The 20,990-nt window shown below is 38.8% G+C and overlaps 2 protein-coding genes across 8 annotated transcripts in view; both read left to right on the top strand.

The window, feature by feature from the left end:
* LOC131444301 (DNA (cytosine-5)-methyltransferase 3A-like) overlaps nt 1–4,750 on the top strand; it is a 56,465-nt gene extending 51,715 nt beyond the window's left edge. For all 5 annotated transcript variants that reach the window (XM_058614492.1, XM_058614493.1, XM_058614494.1 and 2 more), the window contains one exon: nt 489–4,750. In XM_058614492.1, coding sequence (XP_058470475.1) covers nt 489–630 — 142 coding nt within the window. In that variant the 3' untranslated portion in view covers nt 631–4,750. The remainder of the gene's footprint in view (nt 1–488) is intronic.
* Nucleotides 4,751–6,656: 1,906 nt separating this feature from the next.
* On the top strand, nt 6,657–20,821 carry dpysl5a (dihydropyrimidinase like 5a). Of its 3 annotated transcripts, none has more exons than XM_058614498.1 (13): nt 6,657–6,903; nt 9,318–9,588; nt 12,409–12,567; nt 13,927–14,106; nt 14,199–14,267; nt 14,375–14,419; nt 14,625–14,700; nt 15,867–16,023; nt 16,111–16,252; nt 16,429–16,571; nt 16,721–16,928; nt 18,266–18,434; nt 19,441–20,821. In XM_058614498.1, the coding sequence occupies exons 2-13, from the start codon at nt 9,328–9,330 to the stop codon at nt 19,524–19,526; spliced, it is 1,695 nt and encodes a 564-aa protein (XP_058470481.1). In that variant the 5' UTR covers nt 6,657–6,903; nt 9,318–9,327; the 3' UTR covers nt 19,527–20,821. The 3 variants fall into 3 exon arrangements, with proteins under 3 accessions (XP_058470481.1, XP_058470480.1, XP_058470482.1); XM_058614497.1 differs by lacking the exon at nt 6,657–6,903 and adding an exon at nt 9,049–9,222; XM_058614499.1 differs by lacking the exons at nt 6,657–6,903; nt 9,318–9,588 and adding an exon at nt 11,899–12,006.
* Nucleotides 20,822–20,990: the final 169 nt, after the last annotated feature.

The following is a 20,990-nucleotide window of genomic DNA, read 5'->3' on the forward strand; positions in this document are numbered from 1 at the left end:
ATATTTTTTGGCCACAGATTAGTATTTTGTGCCCACGAATTAGGATTTTGTGTTCACAAATTAGTATTTTGTGCCCACAAATTAATATTTGTATAAATTATACCTATTTAGTGGCACAAATAATTTTTCTTTCACCCATGTCATGTCTGGGGCTCTGTAAATATTAACTAAATGGTAATTTAAAAAATTTTGGTGGCACCGACAGCTCATAGGGCTGCATCTGGATTGAAAGGACAAACTCTGGGAGTTGTGCGGGGCTTGTCGCGAACCTGCCTTTTCCAACCGCGACACAGGTTCCTGGGTTAGTGTCGGGATTTTGGGTTTCGTATGCGTATTGTATCCTTCAAATGTCTGTCCACTGCTTTAATCTGAGGTCAAAATCTCAACATTATCTTTCCTGTATCTTCTCCTCTTCCGTGTGTCTTCCCCCCCCCCCCTTCCTTGGTTGCTTTTGCACACCATGGCCTGGCTGGTTTTCTTCCCGCCAGGATCTTTGGTTTTCCAGTCCACTACACGGACGTGTCCAACATGAGCCGACTGGCGAGGCAGAGGCTCCTGGGCAGGTCGTGGAGCGTCCCGGTGATCCGCCACCTGTTTGCACCGCTCAAAGATTACTTTGCCTGTGTGTAAGCGGCAAAGGGTAAACTCGTGTAGAGATGCAGCTGTTTTGTTGTGACTAGTAATAAGAGCCTCGATCCTCGAATTATACCCCCGGTATGATTTGTAAGCGGAAAATATTGACGTAGATTTCACATTACTTCATGTATTTGAATTTTAATTCTTATTCTTATTTAATTTTGATATGTTGTTTTACCTTTTTTAGCAGTGTTATCAAGTATTGTTGATATGTTTTGTGCAAGCTATACTTGAGACTATGCTTTCTTCTCAAGACACTGAGACGGAGACGTGACAAAGGCGTACGCTAAAATGTGACGGGGGGGAGGGGGGAACCAACAGGAAGGTAGAGAAGTGGGGGTTTTAATTGAAGAGGGTGTGGAAACGTTTTGATTCGAGCCGCGGCGGCGCAGCCATGCTTCCAGCTACTGAGCCTCACGGAGATGTGACGAGAAGAGGGGAGTTTCCTCAGTGTCAGGAGAGCTGTGTCTCTGAGAAATCCAAAACACCAGATCACAAATACCTCCTTTGTTTACAGTTTCTATACACAACTGAAGGTAATAAAAGGTACTACTGTAATATGGTTACAATACCATGGTGCTCCAGAATGGTGCGAAACGTCATGACCCATGTGGCACTACAACTTTTAGACAACACAGCGCTCTTTAACCTGTTGCTAAAAAAAAAACTTGACGTTTTTACTCGTAGAGGAAAAACTCTTCTTCTTCTTCTTCTGTGCCCCTTTTTTTGTTGTTCACTAGAAAGGAAACGCAGAAGCGACAGAAAAGATCCTCCTGCATTTTTGCAGATTTTATACAGATCGTACTGGTGCTCGTTTTAAACTTCTCTCCGCCTTGCTCCGCTCAGGCTCGCGGCCTGGATCTGCACAAACAGAGAGTGAAGCTAAAGCCACATGGGAAATGATGTTTTCTGTCATTCGAAAGAAATATATACATATATATGAATCTTAAGATCAAAGTCTGCGGTGAGCTACTTTTTCCTAGTTTCACCCTGACCAGTGACATTACTGTACAACTGTTCGTAAAGGTGCGTGGCTTTGTGGGGGGAGGGAGGGGTGACCAGGCCAGGTAACGCTCCTCCTCCTCCTCCTCCTACTACTCCTTCTTCACCTCCTTCTTCTTCACCTCTCCAAACTGAAAAAAAAGAAACAAAAAAACTGTCAGGTGCAAATCCTCAACAACATGGTGCGGCTTCACAAAGTTCTTCTACCTTTTTTATAGCAATTTTGTGCTGTTTTATCAACATTATAAAGCACTTTTATATGTATACTTTATTTTCTCTTGACATTTTTTTTTTCCTTTACTTTTTGTGAATTTTTTTTTTTTTTGTTTTGTTTTGTTTTTATGATGTGAACTGATCGACCCTCGTGTAATACCTTTTGTATACAGTAGGGCTGTGCCAATAGAAGTGACAGAATGGGTTTTGTTGATATGTGAAACTCACGTTATTTGACTCATTGTACAGTAGATGGATGGACATTTGCAAACCCCAACTCCCCCCCCCCCCCATCGACCATACTGCTAACTGCTTTAAAGGGGCAATACGTGAAATTGGTAAAGCTGTGTGATCAAAACCAGCTCTGCTATCAGAACTCAAAATGGTGACTGGAGGATTCTAACTAAACTAATGCCGCTTTTCCACTACATGGTCCCGGCACGACTCGACTCGCCTCGTCACGGTATGGCACCGCTTTTCCATTAGCGATATTACCTGGTACCTTTTTTTTTTAGCACCTGCTCTGGCGAGGTTCCAAGCGAGCTGAGCCGATACTATGCGTGACGTCGTCAGACTGCCGGCCACTGATTGGTCCGAGTGCCGTCACTGGAAGAGGCGTTCGCGCGACGTCCGACTCAAGAATCAAACCGAACAATGCCGAACTGTAGATCAGTTAAAAAGCCTTAAAAAATGCTGAAAACATGCGTTAATCTCCAACATTTAGCAAGGAAATGTCTAAAATCTCAGTATTTAACAGAGAAGTCTGGTGTATTTAGCGACAGCGCTGCTGAGTACTGCGATCATGAGCCAAATCACGACCCGTACTGAACTAATATTTTTAATAAATTGATTCTAATGATTCAGTACATCGAAAACAACTGCTTTACAAGTCACTAGTTTGTGTGTGTCGTAGGTCATTAATGACTTCTCATTATTTCCGATGGACTTATCTGTCAAAGTCGTAGTCGTGTGTTGACGTCATCACATTGACACAGTGGAGGAACACAGCTGTACAGCAATGAGCAACTTTTATCAAAGTTCTCTGTAACATTAAGTCAATATGTATAGTAGAAAAAAAAAAAAGGAGTCAACATGCCTTCTCAAAGACATCTAAATAAAACACTACATAGGCTAATACCTTGAATTTTCAGGTAAAAAAGGTAACTTGTGCCGCGTATAAGCTGAAGTCACGGCAGTTTCATGCAGCCGTGCTGTGATGACTCCGCCCACTTTGAGGAGGTACTATATTGTAATGGAAAACCAACCCAAACCGCGCAGAGTCGAGCCGTACTGAGGCGAGGCGTGCCGGGACCATGTAGTGGAAAAGCGGTAATAACTTCTCTGGCAACCCTGGGTGTCAAAGTGCTCCGAGCTGCGTTTTTGAGTCTCCGAAACACAACGTCATCAACGTAAACCAAGGCTGTAAGTTTAAAATGTAGTTGTGAAGTCAGTTTTTAACTATTTAACACATTTTCTAATCTTAACATGACATTTTTAACCACATCATTTCTCACACAACGAACCTTTAAAGCGGCGACGCAGCGCCGGTGCGTTTCCACCCACATTTATGGAAATGTCTTCTTCGTTTGTTAAAGATTGTAAAAAAAAAGGTCAGTCCGAGAGTCAAAGAGAAACTACGTTGTGTGCTTTTGCATACTACGTGTTTGTCCCTTATGAAGGACAGCTCCCCCCACCACCACCACCCTCCCGTTCAATCGTAGTCGTCATGTTGGCAAATTCTACAGAGTTCTGATCCAAAATTTGGATTGCAAACTAAATTCTCCTGATTGTAAAAATAAAAACCTGTTAAGCTAAAAATGCGGAGGATTTAGGCTGCGGTTTGTCAAAACGAAAAACTGACACAGTGTTTGACGGGAGACGTCGGCACTCAAAGAGTAGAAAAAAAAACAGATTTATATCATATTTAAGATTGAAATTGTTTTGGGGAAATTTAATTTCTTAATGTAATTCATTTCTTAAGTGACCTTATTGCTATAAATTTCTTGTCCATGCACAGAATTAATTGCTTTGTGATATTTTATCTCCCCCCCCTACTTCCCTCCCCATGTTTGTACAATTTGTACATAGAGTTTTTTCCGGTTGCTGTTTTCCTTTTTTTTAACGTATGAGATGTACAAATATAATTCTTTGCTAATATATATATATCATCACGTTTGAAAGAAGAAAAAAAAAGGAAGAATACAAATCAAAATTTGATTCAAAAACTTGCTGCGAAACGAGGCGGTCTGGACTTCACTGCACAGCCCTACACGCTTAATTACTTCCCTTTCTTTTGTAAGATTTCGTATTGTAGGTGCTTTTTTTCCGATGGTGCTAAACAATTTCAACGAAAAAAAAAATTGGATTGATTGGAAGAGACAACGACGACTGTTTTTAAGTTTCCATGTAGTCATGGTTAAAAAAATAACTATTATTTCACTCATATAAATATATATTAACAAAGGCATTTTAACTTTGTACTTGAAAAAAACAAAAAAAAAATAAGTAAAGGATAACAAATAATGAAAGGTTTCCTATATTGTTTTAGACTAGAGATTGCTGTAGTTGGTGCTTATCTGTGGGGAAAATCGTGTGAGGAAAAAAAAAAAATTGGTAACTTTTACTGTAGCATAATGTACGCTTAATAGGCATCGCTTCTTAATCCTACATTCCATGCTGTAATATTCTCCATGTTGTTTTTGAACTGATGCTTTGGGTTGTTTTTTTTTTTGTTTTTTTTCGTGAATCAGAAACAACATTTCATTTTTATTTCACTGTTCAATGCAGGTCAATCATTTGATATCCAGTGACACTGTTGACGCTCGGCGTGACTCTCCTGTTTTGTTTTGTTTTTTTTCTTTTGTTTCAAGAGCAGTTCATAAAGCAAATGTAGCAGTCATTCTCCACTTTGAACCCCTCATACTTATGTTTAGTGTCCAGAGAGAAGATAAAAAGGCTCCGTATGTACTTGTGCTGGAGAACACTTGAATAAATGTATTGTTTTTGTGCAAAAAAAACAAAAAGACAAGAAAAATCTGCCTTATTTTTACATTTTTCATCAAGGTTTTGTTGATGAAACACTGACTGATACATATATGCTCTTAAATGTTTATCTGCTTTAGGTTTGTTTATTGACAAATATTGCAGTTAAAAGTACATTTAATTAAAGCTTGTAGAGCATCTTCAGTCTTACATTTAGACAGTTTTTAAATATGCCCTTAAATGTTTAATTTATCTGCTTTATGTTTGTTTATTGACAAATGTTGCAGATAAAAGTACATTTAATTAAAGCTTGTAGAGCATCTTCAGTCGTATATTTAGACAGTTATTATTTAAATATGCTTTTAAATGTTTAAGTTATCTGCTTTATGTTTGTTTAGAGAGTAGTACTTTATACATTTTACATACAGTTCCAACATTATATTAAGACATGTATTCTTCAAAAATGTGCTCATTAATGTTTAATTTATCTGCTTTATGTTTGTTTATTGACAAATGTTGCAGAGAACAGTACTTTATACATTTAGTTAAAGCTTGTAAACTATGTTCAACCCTATATTTAGACAGTTATTCTTCAAATTTGCTCATAAATGTTTAATTTGATCAGCTTTATATTTGTTTATTGACAAATGTTGCGGAGAAAAGTACTTAATACATTTAATTAAAGCTTGTAGAGTTTGTTCAACCCTATATTTAGACAGTTATTCTTCGAATTTGCTCATAAATGTTTAATTTTGTCTGCTTCATATTTGTTTATTGACAAATGTTGCAGAGAACAGTACTTAAAGCTTGTGGAGTATGTTCAACCCTATATTTAGACGGTTATTCTTCGAAAATAAGCTCATTAATGTTTAAATTATCTACTTTGTTTGTTTATTGCCAAATGACTGCACGGAACAGTACTTTATACATTTAGCTAAAGTGTGTAGAGTATCTTAGGTCGTATATTTAGACAGTTATTCTTCTAATAAGCTCATTAATGCGTAATTTATCCGTGTATTAGTAAATGTTGCAGATATTAGTACTGAATGTATTCCGTTAACGCTCGTAGACTGTGCATGAAAAGCTAAATTACATGTTTTAACATGTTTATTTTGCCCACCCCTCTTCCACTCATAGTGGTACAGCCCCCGTCGTGGCGGACACGCCCCAAGCGTAAAGTAATTGGTTGCTTAGGCGACCAATTCTTCACTCACCGCAGCTGATTGGAGCTTCTCACCATCTCACGGCCTGGAGCCCGCGAGCGGAGTCAAGTTAACAGCAGACGAGTAGAATGGCACCGGAAATCAGATTACCTCCCTACAAAGTAAAAGCATAACCTATGTGGGTCAGTTACCCCGGTAAGACATTGTTGTTTTTTAAATGTTAGTCAAAGATGCAAATGTAGTGATATCATTGTTAAATAAGGGTGGTCAATTAGACACATCATTTAATATTGTATAACATCGTTCTTCAAAGACAGTAAAGATTTGTTACAGGATAGGACAATTAAGAAAAGTTAAAATAAATGTAAAGGTTAAAGAGTGTCGTGATGCAAGATGGTGGAGGCCGCCTGCCATGAGACACCCAAGGTGGAAGAAAAAGAAGCAGGACAAAGATGAAGATCCAGAAGATAGATAGATATTAGATTAGATAAATAGATCAAACGGAGAGGAAGAGTCCAAACTAAAAAGTTATTGTCGTGATAAAATGTGAAGACGAAGAGGAAAAGTAAAAGCTAAAATTTAAAAAAAGACAACTGAATTCAGCACGTTGCTTCATGGGGTGGGGGGATCTTATTTTGATAAGCCATGAACGGAAATGTACCTTGTGTCTTGTTGCTGACTTGACGATGATGCTGCGGTCTGCTGCTAGTCCCATACCGGCCAGGAAGGCACCCAATCCATCCATCTGCTGTGTGTCTGTATGAGAGAGTGTGTGTGTGTGTGTGTGTGAGGGTGTCTCGTTGGGAAGTGCCATCCTCGGGATTGTGTTGCAGTGTGAGCCGGGTGGAGCAGGAGCAGCAGCAGGAGCAGCAGGAGCAGGAAGGAAGGAGATCCACAAAGACAGGAGGTAAGTAGAAGATGAGATGTTTCCCTCTGGCTGCAGCAAATCTGTGCTCAAATCCTCTGCGGGGAGACTTTGTTTCCACACTCCCGTTCCTCCTCCTACTCCTCCTCCTCCCTGGATATCCACAGATGTTGCACCTCCTCACCTGTAAGGCCACAGTGTTTTTGTGCTGTGTTTGCAGGAGGAGGAGAAGGAGGAGGATGATGGACTCGGTCGATAATGAATCTGGGCAGCCTAGTTTTTTTTTTGTGTGTGTGTTACCGGATGGAGACCGGTTTCTTTGTGTCAAGTCGCACAAGTGGGGAAGTGTCACTGAGCGTGGAAACCGACGTTCTCATCGCTATTGCTCAATGTTAGCTCACTAAAATGTGTGTGCATTTAATCCAGTTGAATGGAACTTCACTCAAAACATGACATGCATCTGTAATAATTATCCACGTAAAGTGACATAATCTCACCTGGTTATAACTTTAACAATAAGTCTACTGCAGGCAGATAATATTATTATAATAACATATAATAATAACACATATTTATTATGGCGTGCAGCTGCTTCCAGGTCTGCTGAAATAGATGCATAAAAGCTCATGTATGCAACTGACATTATTATTATCATCATTAATATTAATATCATGCACATTATCCTCCAGTGGATCACGCTGTGGATGTGAGAGGGAGAAGGAGTCAAGTTGCCGCACCCTCATACGCACGCACACATACACGCAATCACGCAGGGTAGACACACACACACTAAGGAAATCAGTGTGTGATAAGAGGCACATCTCTGTGTGTCTTTGTTGTTCATGAATTGTTAATCCCTGCCAGTAACTGCATTAAATAACTGCCGTTATTTTTAGATTTCTACTGGTTTTCACATTGCTTATCATTAGTAGTAGTTTTATGAGTTTAAGGGTATTTTTTGTCCTCCAAAGAGCTATTTCCTTTGCCATTTTTGTTCATAAAAAAACCAAAAAATGTACATCGTAATTATTTCCTTTGAATGTTTCAAATTTATTTTCTTTCGGTTCAAATTTAATTGTGTGACATAAAAGAGGACGTTTTTAAATGCACTTTTGACTTTCCAATTCAGATTCACAAAAACTTTATTGGTCCCAGAAGGGCAAAATTCCTCTGTAGCTTCCCATACACAATCCTCATCAGTTCACACAGACACAATGCAAACATACAGACAGTGGGTGTCAGACAACAGGGACACAGGAAAGAATAAAAATGAATAGGTAATTGTTACTAAAAATGTACTAAAAAAATACTAAAAACACCCCATCTGCAGTACTTTACTAGTTATATTAGTTTTGTATTTCTATTTATTCCCATTAAAGTTCCTTCTACATATTGATTTTAATTGTCACATTTAAACCACAACACACACACACACACACGCGCTCAAAGACAGAGTCGCAGAATCAGATTAAAATAAGATTTTTTGGCAACTTGTTCCGTCTTCCAGCGATTTCCTTCTCCCAGTTAATCCTTTTGCATCTACTTGGATTCCTTTGGGGACCCGTTGTCGTGGTTACTGACTCACCCAGCTTTTTTATTAACCCTTCGTGCTCACACGGCACAGCTCTGTGCCACACACAGGTGCACCTTTGGTACACAACTCCTTATATGGACATTCTGGTGGTGTGTGTTTATGGGTCACATCATCGGACTTTAAAAAAATGTGTGTTTTATTGACTTCTTATGTGTTGTTGAGTCAAAGTTATGATTCATTTTATATAATCACAAAATTAGACTGTTTTTCTTTTATTTTTGTGCATGAAAACGAGCCAAACTAATTCAATCCGATTTCTTTTAAAACATCATTTACTTTTTGCCCTGGTGTGTTTATAAAGTTGGTGAAAATATCCGATTTCCTATATTTTGTGCTGGAAAAAAAAGCATATAAGACACTCTATATAGCTATGGAATTTCACCATAAACAACAACAAAAAAAATCATGTTTTATAGCTAATTATTCAGCCATTGAGGAATTTCGGTGAAGCAAATACAGCACGTTTAAGTGTAAACGTGTCTCTGTGGCCTGAGTGAGTGGACGCCATTGTTAAGTAGCTTTGTGCTGCATCAGTCTTGTCAGAATAATGGTCTTTTTGACCCGTGTTTGCCTCATATTGTGATCCACAACTGGCCCCCGGCACCACAACGTCACAGTCCACTGGGACTGTGTCGGGTCACAGGCGGTGACTGACACGGTCCACTCACACTCAGAGCTGATGTCAGTTTAGTCTCAGAGCAGCAGCAGCAGCAGCACTTGTTTTTCTGTCTCCTCCTGTACTTTTACTGCAACTGCCTCAGAATGAGGTGCCGTGACATGTAAACATTTCAGTTCTTGTGTTTTAGCAGCCGCAACTGGGCGAAATCTTCAATCAGTGTGTGTGTGTCTCTTTGCTCCACAGAGCCATAGCCATGTCTTCCAGCTCAGCGATGGTGCGGATCCTGATCAAGGGCGGCAAGGTGGTGAACGACGACTGCACCCAGGAGGCGGACGTCTACATCGAGAACGGGATCATCCAGCAGGTGGGGAAGGAGATGATGATCCCCGGCGGGGCCAAAGTGATCGATGCGTCGGGGAAACTGGTCCTTCCCGGAGGCATCGACACCAGCGTCCACCTGGATGAGAGCTTCATGAACGCCACCACGGCCGACGACTACTACAGCGGCACCAAGGTAAACGTCCTGCTGGACGTGAAGGAAGGACAGGAGAAGTGTTTAGACAGGAAGAAGTGCAACAGATTGAAACTGAAATGTGGAAATATTCATTTAACTTGACTTTCCACTTGTTGTGGTGTTGCTGACCCTACTAGCACACAAGGTTCTCCTAAGGTTAGTTACAATAAGACCAAAAACTAACGTTTAGGGAATGTTCCCTCAGGGTTAGGGAGGAGCCAAATGTTCCCTAAACGTTGAGGGAACCAAAAACTGAAACGTTCTCCTGTGGTTGCACCGTGGTTTCCACACAATGTTCCCGTTTGGTTGTTTTTTGGTTATATTTTTCACTTTTTAACTAAAAGAGAACGTTGTCGGACATATCCTAGCTAACAATTTTTGGTTACCTTTTGGTTGCGGGAAGGTTCCCTGAAGGTTCCCCCCTAGGTTCTCCTGTGGTTGACACGGAAAGTTTTCCTAACATTCCCCTAACGTTAGTTTTTGGTTGCACATTTGGTTCCCAGAACGTTCCCTTAACGTTACTTTTCTACAACAAAAGTGGTTACAGGAACGTTTCCATGTCAACCACAGGAGAACCTAGGGGAAAACCTTCAGGGAATGTTCCCACAACCAAAAAGGTAACGTTCTGGGAACCAAAAGTTGTTAACGGGGGATGATCACAATCTAAGTTAATTCCTCAGACATCCGTCATGTTTCTTTGTTTTGAAGTGATGAGGTAATTTTCTATTATATAGCACTTTTCTTTTCTTAAGTTAGCGATGGTTTAACCCTTCGCGGGATCCTGTGAACTGTGTCACTTACCGAATATAACTTATCTAGACAAACTGAATATTCTTCAGTGTGAACTTGAACATCGAAATGTCTTAAGGTCAGCAGTGATACATAAACGAGTGGAGAAACATTTAAATTTGAAGCCGCAGCCCAAAAGACACACCTTAAATCAGCATTATTTGCAACGTTTTGATTTTTTAAGTCAATAATAAAAGGATTAAAATACATTAAATTTAGATTAGTTGCAGCCAAAGTTAGTGTGTTTTGCTCTTAAAGTGCCACAGGGTTGCACTTGAAGAGCAACCCTGGATCGTATGTCTCTCGCCAACGATCCAAAGATGATTCAGCGTTTTATTAGCAGGATGAATAGCTGCCAGCAAGGCTGATGCTTATAAGAGCGGGATGTCCCACTCTGCTTCAGAGCATCATCATGACTCATCATCACTCTGTAGCACAGACGACGACAGACGATATTTGCCACACTACTCTCTTACGGGCTTCTTAGCCCCTCCCACCGCCGCCGCCGCCCATGCTCCAATTCAGTCCATCTGCATCTCCAAATGCAGATGACTACCTGTTTCCATGGAGACCAGGGAGCTGCTGCAAAGGCTGCCGCAAAGCCTTTTCACTCGCACCATTGTGCGTAGAGACAATGGTTGCCAGACAAACTCCCCCCCCCCCACTCTCACTACACACACACACACTCAGTGCTCCACTCTCTAGGGTCAGCTGACAGATGCTCACTGAGACACAAAAACACCCCCTGCCTTCAATTGTTTGGTCACTGTAGATTTAAAATCAAACTTAAAACACATTTATTCAGAATGGCTTTAAACACCCAGTAGTTATTCTTTCACTTTTTTTTTAATTCTTGTGTGTTTTTAAAAATTGCTATTTTCATGAATGAGTCTGTTTATAATGCTGTGTGTCTGTGATGCTTTTATTTTGGAAAGCACTTTGGTCACCTGCGGGATGTAGAAAAAGAAAGTACATTACATTACATTAAACATCTTTCATTAAAATACACATTTACCATAACAAAAAAAATAACAGAAAAAAAGTCAACTTTATTTCTAGAGCACAAAAGACAACCAAGGTTGACCAACGTGCTTTAGAGATTTAAAGGCACAGCGACATAAAAGATATAAAACATAAAACCATAAAAATAGAAGTAAAATAGTGACATAATAGAATAGTAAAATGGTAAAAAAAAAAAAAAAAAAAAACTGCACAGAAAAAAGTGTTCGGGTTGACTATTTTTATCCTATTTTTAGCACCTATTTTTAGAAAGTACAAAAGAAACCACTTAAAGGAATACTTGCTTTAGCTTTGTATTACTAGAAATTGAAAAAGTGTGCTTCCCAACCTCAGTTTCCCCTGAGTTGAGAAATATCTCCATTCTTTTCTTTGTTACATGCCCACCAGTGATGCTTCCTGTTAGCTTAACTGTTAGCAAAGATGGCGGACACTGTTTACATTCTGGGAATGAGGTCCCGCCCCCCTACGAGTGGGTCTAAAAAGGAATTAGCGTTGCAGTTTCAAGGCTAGGACCAAGTGTCACTGCCGGGCATGTAACAAAGAAAAGAAGGAAGATATTTAGACTTTAAGACTGATACACCACGGTGAACCAAGTGCGTCTTCGTTACTGTAAGTTCTGTTACTGTAATGAACACATACTGTATGCAGTTGTGTTCATAGTGTGAGGCTGAGTTGCTCCTGTAGGACTCATATCTCCCAGCCTGCTGCACATAACAATAAAGTCAAGCATAAATGGTTATTGAGGCTTTTATTTTTATGTTCATTGCCGTAGCTGTGTTTGTGTTTGTCAGCGGGTTTATGGTCTCTTCAGTGTTTATGGACTTTATATAAATCAATATCTCCTGCTTCAGTGTCACTTAATGCTAGTTTCATTCCGGTTAATGTGAAGCTGTGCTTTTCAAGTTAGACTCCGATCATGTGACACTCATAAAAACACAGGACAATTCACAAAAACAATCACTAATTATTATTAAATTAACTGGTCCAGTGCTACTCTGCGTTTCCCTGCAGGCGGCTCTCGCTGGCGGCACGACGATGGTGATCGGACACGTTCTGCCAGAGAAGAACGAGTCTCTGCTGGAGGCGTACGAGACGTGCCGCAGCCTGGCCGACTCCAAAGTCTGCTGTGACTACGCTCTGCACGTGGGAGTGACTTGGTGGGGACCCAAGGTAGTGTACGCAGTGTTGTAATGTCACAAATACAGTACAAATACTCTAATTACTGTGCTTGAGTACAAAATTCATGCACCTGTACTTTTACCTGAGCAACTTTTAATTTTACTCCACTACATTTTCCTCTAACTATCTTTGTTACTCGTTACTACCAAATAAAATCAGAAGAAGAGTTGGTAATGGTCTGTATTTATATAGAGCTTTTACTTAAGTAATATTATTTTTTAGATAGATACTTGTACTTTTACTTTTAACCCTTAGATGCGCCGTCAAAAAAAGTCATGTTAACACACCTAGAGCACCAACATGTGTTCATAAAAAAATTAAGCTATAAAAATTGTATGCATTTTTTATCTTTTTTAAATGTTTTAAACCAAAATCAGTCTTTTCCATCTATATAAATGTCATTTTTTAAACTCTTAAATGTTTTTGTCATGATGCACCTTCATTTTATGGTCTTAAAAAAAACCCACAGTAAATGAATTATTTTCAATATACTTCATGTAATTTGGATTATTTTTAGTTTGATTATTGCAGTGTGGCATATGTGAAAGAAAAGCGGAAACATTTGTTTATATGAATTATTATTTGTATTTATTTATCATAAAATACTCACATTAACACACCCGGAGCAATACAAGGTGCGGTAACACTTTAGATTAGGGAACACATATTCACCATTAACTAGGTGTTTACTAACATGCATATAAGTAGCATACCAGACCTTTATAAGTAATTATTAAGCACGTATTAATACCTTAATCAGGAAAAATCTTAATTCATATCGTAATAGAGGTAGAATAATGTTATGTAGAATAAGGTGTTAATATGCGCTTAATAATTACTAATAAAGGGCTAGTGTGCTGTTTATGCATGTTAGTGAGCACCTATTTAATAGTGAATATGTGTTCCCTAATCTAAAGTGTTACCAAAGGTGCTCATAAAAAAATGAAGCTATAAAAATTGCATATATTTTATTTTTTAAACCAACATCAGTCCTCAAACATATGAAACATTGAATCTTTTAAGTTTTTAACCCTTAAATTACCTAGTTTTTGTCATGATGCATCAAAAAATTGTGATTTGAACAGGTTTCAATGAGCACATTTTTGTGTGTAAGTGTGAGTATTTTAGTTCACGTTATTTACAATAGACTAAAAATGAAAAGGAATTGAGAACACTCAAAAATGTGCATGAAAAAATATTCTAGAAATTAAAAGCCAAAAACACAAAAATGGGTCTAGGTGTGTTTTTAAGGTACTTTATACAAGACTGAAGGTACAACACCACCACAGATTTCAAAGACGAATCTAAACTTGCTGCTTCATTTCCTCTCTCCCTCCTTTTGTCCTAAAGGTACAAGCCGAAATGGAGAAGCTGGTGAGAGAGAAAGGAGTGAATTCCTTCCAGATGTTCATGGCCTACAAGGACACGTTCATGCTGAGAGACGGCGAGCTGTTCCAGGCCCTGCAACACTGTAAAGACATTGGAGCGATCGCGAGAGTCCATGCTGAGAACGGGGAGCTGGTGGCAGAGGTTACAGAGAATCACTTTCACGACCTCTTCGTTCATATTTATGTCCATTATAGTTTGTAATATGCACAGTTTATTTTATTTTCTGGTTGCAGGGTGCAAAAGAAGTACTGGACTTGGGTATCAGCGGACCAGAGGGGATTGAAATCAGCAGGCCTGAAGAGGTATGATTTAATCCAGATTTAATCCGGGTTTCCTCCCTAACTGCGGCCTATCTTGTTTACGAGCACTTCTCGAACACTGAGATGATATTGCATCTGTTTCTTCACAGCTGGAAGCAGAGGCAACTCACAGGGCGATTACCATAGCCAACAGGGTGAGTGAAAGGTCACATAAAAAAACAACACATTAATGCATTAATAAAATATGCAGCGTTGCTGTAGATCTGTGGTTCTCAAACTGAGAAAATACCGAGCCCTTACTTGATATGAAGTGGCGGGCCGCATTAAATTGTGCATTCATTATGTAAATGAATGCAGATTATATCAAGGATTATGTACCTTTTGTGTGTTTTGTCAAAGGCCCACTGTCCCATCTATCTGGTGAACGTGTCCAGCATGTCTGCGGGAGACGTCGTGGCTACAGCAAAGATGCAAGGTGAGACATTTGTCTTTAAAATGTTAAGTAACTGTGGAAAAAATGATGTTTTAAATTTGATAAAGTGGGCTGTTTTTGTCTTAAATTCCAGTACAGAGCAATTTTGTTGTTATTGTGTGGGTTGCTGAGAAATGTGTGGTGTTTGTGTGTTCTTCCCTTGTTTGCGTGGCTTTTCTCTGGCTGTTCCTGCTTCAGATCAAGGTTATTTATTATTGTGAACAAAAACTAAAATTGAAAAAAAAATTAAAATAAAATTGTTAACTGAAATAAAAACTACAGAAAAGAAAACCCTGATAACTAACTGAAACTGAATTGTGTGTTTACAAAACAAACTAAAACTAACCAAAACATTTTTTTGGGTTCATATGAAATGTATTTATTTTTCAATTTTCAGTTTTGAAAGGTTCATTTATAATAAAATGTTTCCAATGTGTTTTTGTTTACAATGTGGGACATAAGACTGTGCAAGTTAAACACAACATGTGTTATGTAGTTAATTGGGTTGAGTTGGTTCATCTAAGTGAATTAAACCTCTAGTCTTTTAGCCTTTTACTGGGTTTATTGTTATTGTTTTTTTATTTTGCCCATGTTTTTCGGCGGATTGTGTCTCATCAGGGCTATTTATGTTATGTAAATAGTAATAGTCTAGCAAACCCACTCTAAATACTAATTTAAACGAACTCATTTTAAAAACAAAAAGTCAAAACTAAATAAAAATAATGAAAAATGTGTTATTTTATTATTTTATTTTCGTGTTTTTCACAGACAAAGGCATGGATAAAAGTGTTTTGATATTTTTGTGCGTCACATCCAATGTCTACTTCAAATGGGATATTTAAAAAACCTGAAGTAATGTGTACATGAAGAAGTACACATTTGTACTAATGCCAGGCAGGTTTTCTCAGGCATAAACCACAAGAGTTTGGGTATAAACAGCAATGAAATGTCAACAATTTTCTTTTTGTACTTCAAATATAGTGTATATGTATAAAAATGATACATGTTATCTTCATTTTATGGGTCAAATAGGTTTTTTGCGGCTCCAGATTCATTTAATTTTGGTGGAGAAGTGACAAAAGTGGCTCTTTTCATTCTAAAGGTTGCAGACAACTGGTTTAGATGAATTCCCAAAGTATTCATTCATTGTGAGCCCATATTGTCCACAGGTAAAGTCGTCCACGGGGAGACAACCACAGCCCACACTGTTCTGAACGGTATGCAGTACTATCATCAGGACTGGGCATATGCTGCTGCCCATGTCACGGTGCCTCCCCTCCGTCTGGACCCCAATACTCCCAATGTCCTAATGAGTCTCCTGGGAAAGTATGTAGAGTACACATTCATGCATTAAACACAGTGTGTACTCAAATCATGCGTGTGACCATGATTTGTTCTGTCCGACCCTGTCAGTGACACGCTGAACGTCGTGGGGTCCGATCATCGTCCGTTCACCGTCAAACAGAAAGCCATGGGTAAGGACGATTTCACAAAGATCCCCCACGGTCTCCCTGGCATTCAGGACCGCATGAGCGTCATCTGGGAGAAAGGAGTGGTACGTGGAGCCTCTTTTGTTCTTTGTCAGACTGCTGCGATCCTCCAAGAACAGGACATCTGTTTTGTTTTTGAGGTTATCGATTTAAACCTTGGAAAAAAATCTATACTTAAAGAGAAACTTCATTCTGTGAATTTATCCCCACAATTTATTATGTATGTGTCTATGATTCATAGATTGGGGGTAAAATGGACGAGAATCGCTTTGTCGCAGTCACAAGTTCAAATGCGGCCAAGATCTACAACCTCTACCCCAGGAAAGGCCGGATCATCGCAGGAGCAGATGCTGATATCGTGGTCTGGGACCCCGAGGGATCAAAGTATGAAACCAGATCCATCCATTCATCGAGCAGCTTTTCTCGCCACAGCTTTTATCCCATATCTCAGAGGATGATTAGGTTTTTGGGTTTTTGTTTTTTTGGGTCTGGATAAACTGGCTAATCCCTTTCTTTCATCTCTGTCCACACAGGACCATTTCTGTGGACAATCAGGTCCAGGGAGGGGATTTCAACCTGTACGAAGGCCTCCGTTGTCACGGCGTACCCCTGGTCACCATCAGCCGTGGGCGGCTGGTCTATGAAAACGACATGTTTACGTGTGCCGAAGGCTCTGGGAAGTTTTGCCCTCTGAGAACCTTCCCAGATTATCTTTACAAGAAGATGGTTCAGAGGGAAAAGGTGCGAGACATGGATGTGATTTCAATACGTCTTAACAGAGGCGTTTTTTGATAGCTAGTTTTAGTTTGATATCGTATAAAGTGCAGTCTATAACTACGTCTTAAATTAAACAGTCAATTTACTGTCAACGAAGTGCAAAGAAACCAGAACCAGAAAATCCTAAATCGCACTCAAATGTTGCAGCTCCTCTTTTAGTACTGCCGTGTTTGCTGCTTCTTTATTTATTCTACTGCTATTTTCAAATAATATAAGTGAATTACTATCTCTAATATTACAACAGAGTGTCAGGGCCAAACTGAAAAGTAAAAAATAGTGTCTTTCGAGAATAAAGTTGTAAAATTACGAGAATAAAGTCATAATATTATGAGAATAAAGTCGTAACAGTATGAGAATAAAGTCGTAACAGTGTGAGAATAAAGTCGTAACATTACGAGAATAAAGTCGTAACATTGTGAGAATAAAGTCGTAACATTATGAGAATAAAGTCGTAACATTACGAGAATAAATTCGTAACATGGTGAGAATAAAATCGTAAGGTTGTGAGAATAAAATCGTAACATTGTGAGAATAAAGTCGCAACAGTATGAGAATAAAGTCGTAACATTGCGAGAACAAAGTTGTAATATTATGAGAATAGAGTCGTAACAGTATGAGAATAAAGTCGTAACATTGCAAGAACAAAGTCGTAACATTGCAAGAATAAAGTCGTAACATTATGAGAATAAAGTCGCAACAGTATGAGAATAAAGTCGTAACATTACGAGAATAAAGTCGTAACATTACGAGACTAAAGTCGTAACATTATGAGAATAAAGTCGTAACATTATGAGAATAGTCGTAACAGTCAGAGAATAAAGTCGTAACATTGCAAGAACAAAGTCGTATTATTACGAGAATAAAGTATAAAGAATAGGTAAATGTGTATATATATATAATTGTATTGATTTGCGTTGATGGTCGACCTATCGTAGCCACATTAATTGAGCTTTTTCATAGATAACAACATGATGTGGTCATGAAATTTGTTTAGAAAGACGGTCAGTATATTAGTTACTGGACAGATTAAAGTAGAAAATTTGATACAATCCAAAAATCCTATATATATCGCATGAGTCACTATGCAAGGGCTGTAAAAAATGTAAGTAAAAATCAGCAAACGCATTTCAGCTGAGTCATGTTTGGGCTGTTTATTTTCTTCTTTTTGGGAGTACGATATTTTGTTACACAGTTGGAGAATTACGTTTCAGCACAAATGTGTAGTGAACAGTTTCATAGTTCATAAATCGTCTAAAAGGTTCATTCTCTGCCTCTAATTCTCCGTCTCGTTGCGCGACCAGTGCCAGGCAGTGAAAGCCGTGGAGCGGGAGCCTTACACGGGTGACGTCGCTACGCTGGCCAACTCAGGAAAGAGGGATTTTGGGGCGTCAGATGTGGACACTCCAACACGTCCATGCACCAGGCACGGAGGTGTGAGGGACCTCCATGAGTCCGGCTTCAGCCTGTCTGGTGAGAAGGGGGACATAAGGTTTTTTTAAGTGTTGAGAAAATACTTGCCAAGTTGTGTCCATTTATCAAAAATGACATGGTTTATTTTTAGAACATCCTGGATTACAGGCAGTCAAGGCTTTGATGAGGGTGTTGTAGATATGACAATCAAGGTCCATGAAGATACCAATTGTGGTAGTCTGTGGCAAACAAAAATGAATCTAAAAAGAGTATATACAGTATTTAAAAAAATACACACAAAAAAACAAATAAAGTGAAAGGAACATTATTATTATTAAAGAACATTTTACAACATCATACATCATACAACCTTTAGAGAACGTTCTCCAAAGGTTCCCAGAACGTTCCCCTAACATTACTTTTATACAACCTTTAGAGAACGTTCTCCAAAGGTTCCCAGAACGTTCCTCTAACATTACTTTTATACAACCTTTAGAGAACGTTCTCCAAAGATTCCCAGAACGCTCCCCTAATGTTACTTTCCTTCATCCTTTACAACCTTTAGAGAACGTTCTCTAAATGTTTTACAAAGGTTGTGACAAAAGTGGTTTTGGGAACCTTTAGAGAACGTTCTCTAAACGTTCCCAGAACAGTCCCAAAACCGCTTCTCTGCAACCATTATACAACCTTTAGAGAACATTCTCTAAACGTTCCCAGAACAGTCCCAAAACCACTTTTCTGCAACCTTTATACAACCTTTAGAGAACGTTCTCTAAAGGCTCCCAGAATGTCCTAATGCTAATTTGTCACAACCTTCATACATTAGCATGACAGCATTCATTAAAAATAAGTGTATTTGAAATAATATAAAATCTAGTTAAAAAAATATATAATCATGTTAAAATAGAAAACACGCTTATAAGCGCTTTGATTTGAAAGGTTTAACCATAGAAACCAGGAAGAACATCGGTCTGAAGGCAAAAACAAGTTAAGGATGTTTCAATATAATATTTCCATATAAGAAATAAGTGCTGAACTCACGTGATCCTGTTCCCTGCTGTTTCAGGCTCGCAGCTCGACGACAACCTTCCAAAGAGATCCTCGGCCAGGATCCTCGCTCCTCCTGGAGGGAGGTCCAGTGGGATCTGGTAACTAAGCAGGAGGCCGTCACGTGGAGCAGAACAATGATACCTGAGGGAAACTTATGGCCAAGCAAGACACCTTGTATTTTTTTTTTTAATTATTATTATTATTATTATTATTATTCTGGAAGCTTAGAATATTAGTGGGGGTAACTGAGAGCTGTTTTCATTTTGAACTCAGCAGAGTTCTTTCGGGCTGTAAAACATTAAACTGCACGACATTGCCATGATGATAACGTAACGTGGAGGCAACCAAGGTAAACTGAAACTAATAAAAGTTAGGAATATGACTGTGTTACCTCACTGTAAAATACGATTTTGCACTTGTATCATGTACTATTTAGATGCCTTTTTTTTTTTTACATGATTTAATGTCACAAATGTGTTTTTAACTGCGATTCATGGATGAATGAAATGTTATAAATGACAACGGCGTCGGCATGACATTAAAATGTAACGACCAATTAATGAAAAGCACCATAATACTATAAAAGTGTGTTTATTTATGAATTTTTTTTATACTTCATATTTGAGCTATTTCCCTTTCATGTCACTGCCCCCACCCCCTCAACAAATGAACCCGTTGAACATTAGTTCACCGCCGTCAGGTCATGTTTACAGATTTATAGAATAGACTTCTGTTCCACCCCAATGAATGTGAATGCTGTGTGTGCTGTGCACGGTGGCGACGGTGGCTCGTTAAGAGGACGACGACGACTGTAGTCAACACTCATGTCGCGGAATTCTTTGTGATCGCGTACGTTTTCCACAAAGAGCAAAAAAACAAAAAAAAGTCTCACCTAAACTGCCTTTTTCACCGACACCCTCAAACTCACGCGCTGAAACTGCAGCGTTTAAAACTTAACGTTCCTCTGCCCGACACTTCCAATGTAGCATCACCACTGTGACGCATAGAGAAGGTGAAGTGATCGCCTTTAATTAACCCATGCTCTTTCTTCAGGGGGGTCCATGCATCCAAGTTCTCAACTACTGTATTGTTTTTCCCGAATATAACCTGTCTTATGAATAACTGTCTTAGTTGTATATTTTTTGTGTTAGCAGGAAAGCACACAGGATTTAGCTCATGTTAAGACCTGCGACAGTAAAGGTACCACTTTATTCTTTTTTTACGGGACAAATTTCATTTTTACAAGCTCCACTGAAGGTTGTTGTGTCTTCCTCCTCCCACATGTACACTGGTGCTGAACAATGTGTTGTCACATTGATTTACTTTTATCTCCTTTCTTTCTTCCCTGCAGCTCTTTATCACATGATTTGAGTGCAAATAAAACCACAAGGAAATCATCCGCTGACTGGTTTGATTACTACATTTACTCAGGGGTAAAAGAATAATTAAGCTCAGGACATCTATCACGACTGGCGTAGTGACAATCGGACATTTTTTTACAGTACAGTTTTAGAGAAATTTCAAATTTAAATCAAAAAAATTATCAAATTTGAAATGTAATGAACA

Source organism: Solea solea, chromosome 18 (genome assembly GCF_958295425.1).
Source record: "Solea solea chromosome 18, fSolSol10.1, whole genome shotgun sequence".
Taxonomy (NCBI): Eukaryota; Metazoa; Chordata; class Actinopteri; order Pleuronectiformes; family Soleidae; genus Solea; species Solea solea.

What these genes read in the sequence shown, in the direction of transcription:
- dpysl5a (XM_058614497.1), top strand. An exon ending in TCATCTGGGAGAAAGGAGTG is followed by an intron (nt 16,253 to 16,428) that starts GTACGTGGAGCC and finishes TATGATTCATAG; the next exon opens with ATTGGGGGTAAAATGGACGA. An exon ending in AGATGGTTCAGAGGGAAAAG is followed by an intron (nt 16,929 to 18,265) that starts GTGCGAGACATG and finishes TTGCGCGACCAG; the next exon opens with TGCCAGGCAGTGAAAGCCGT.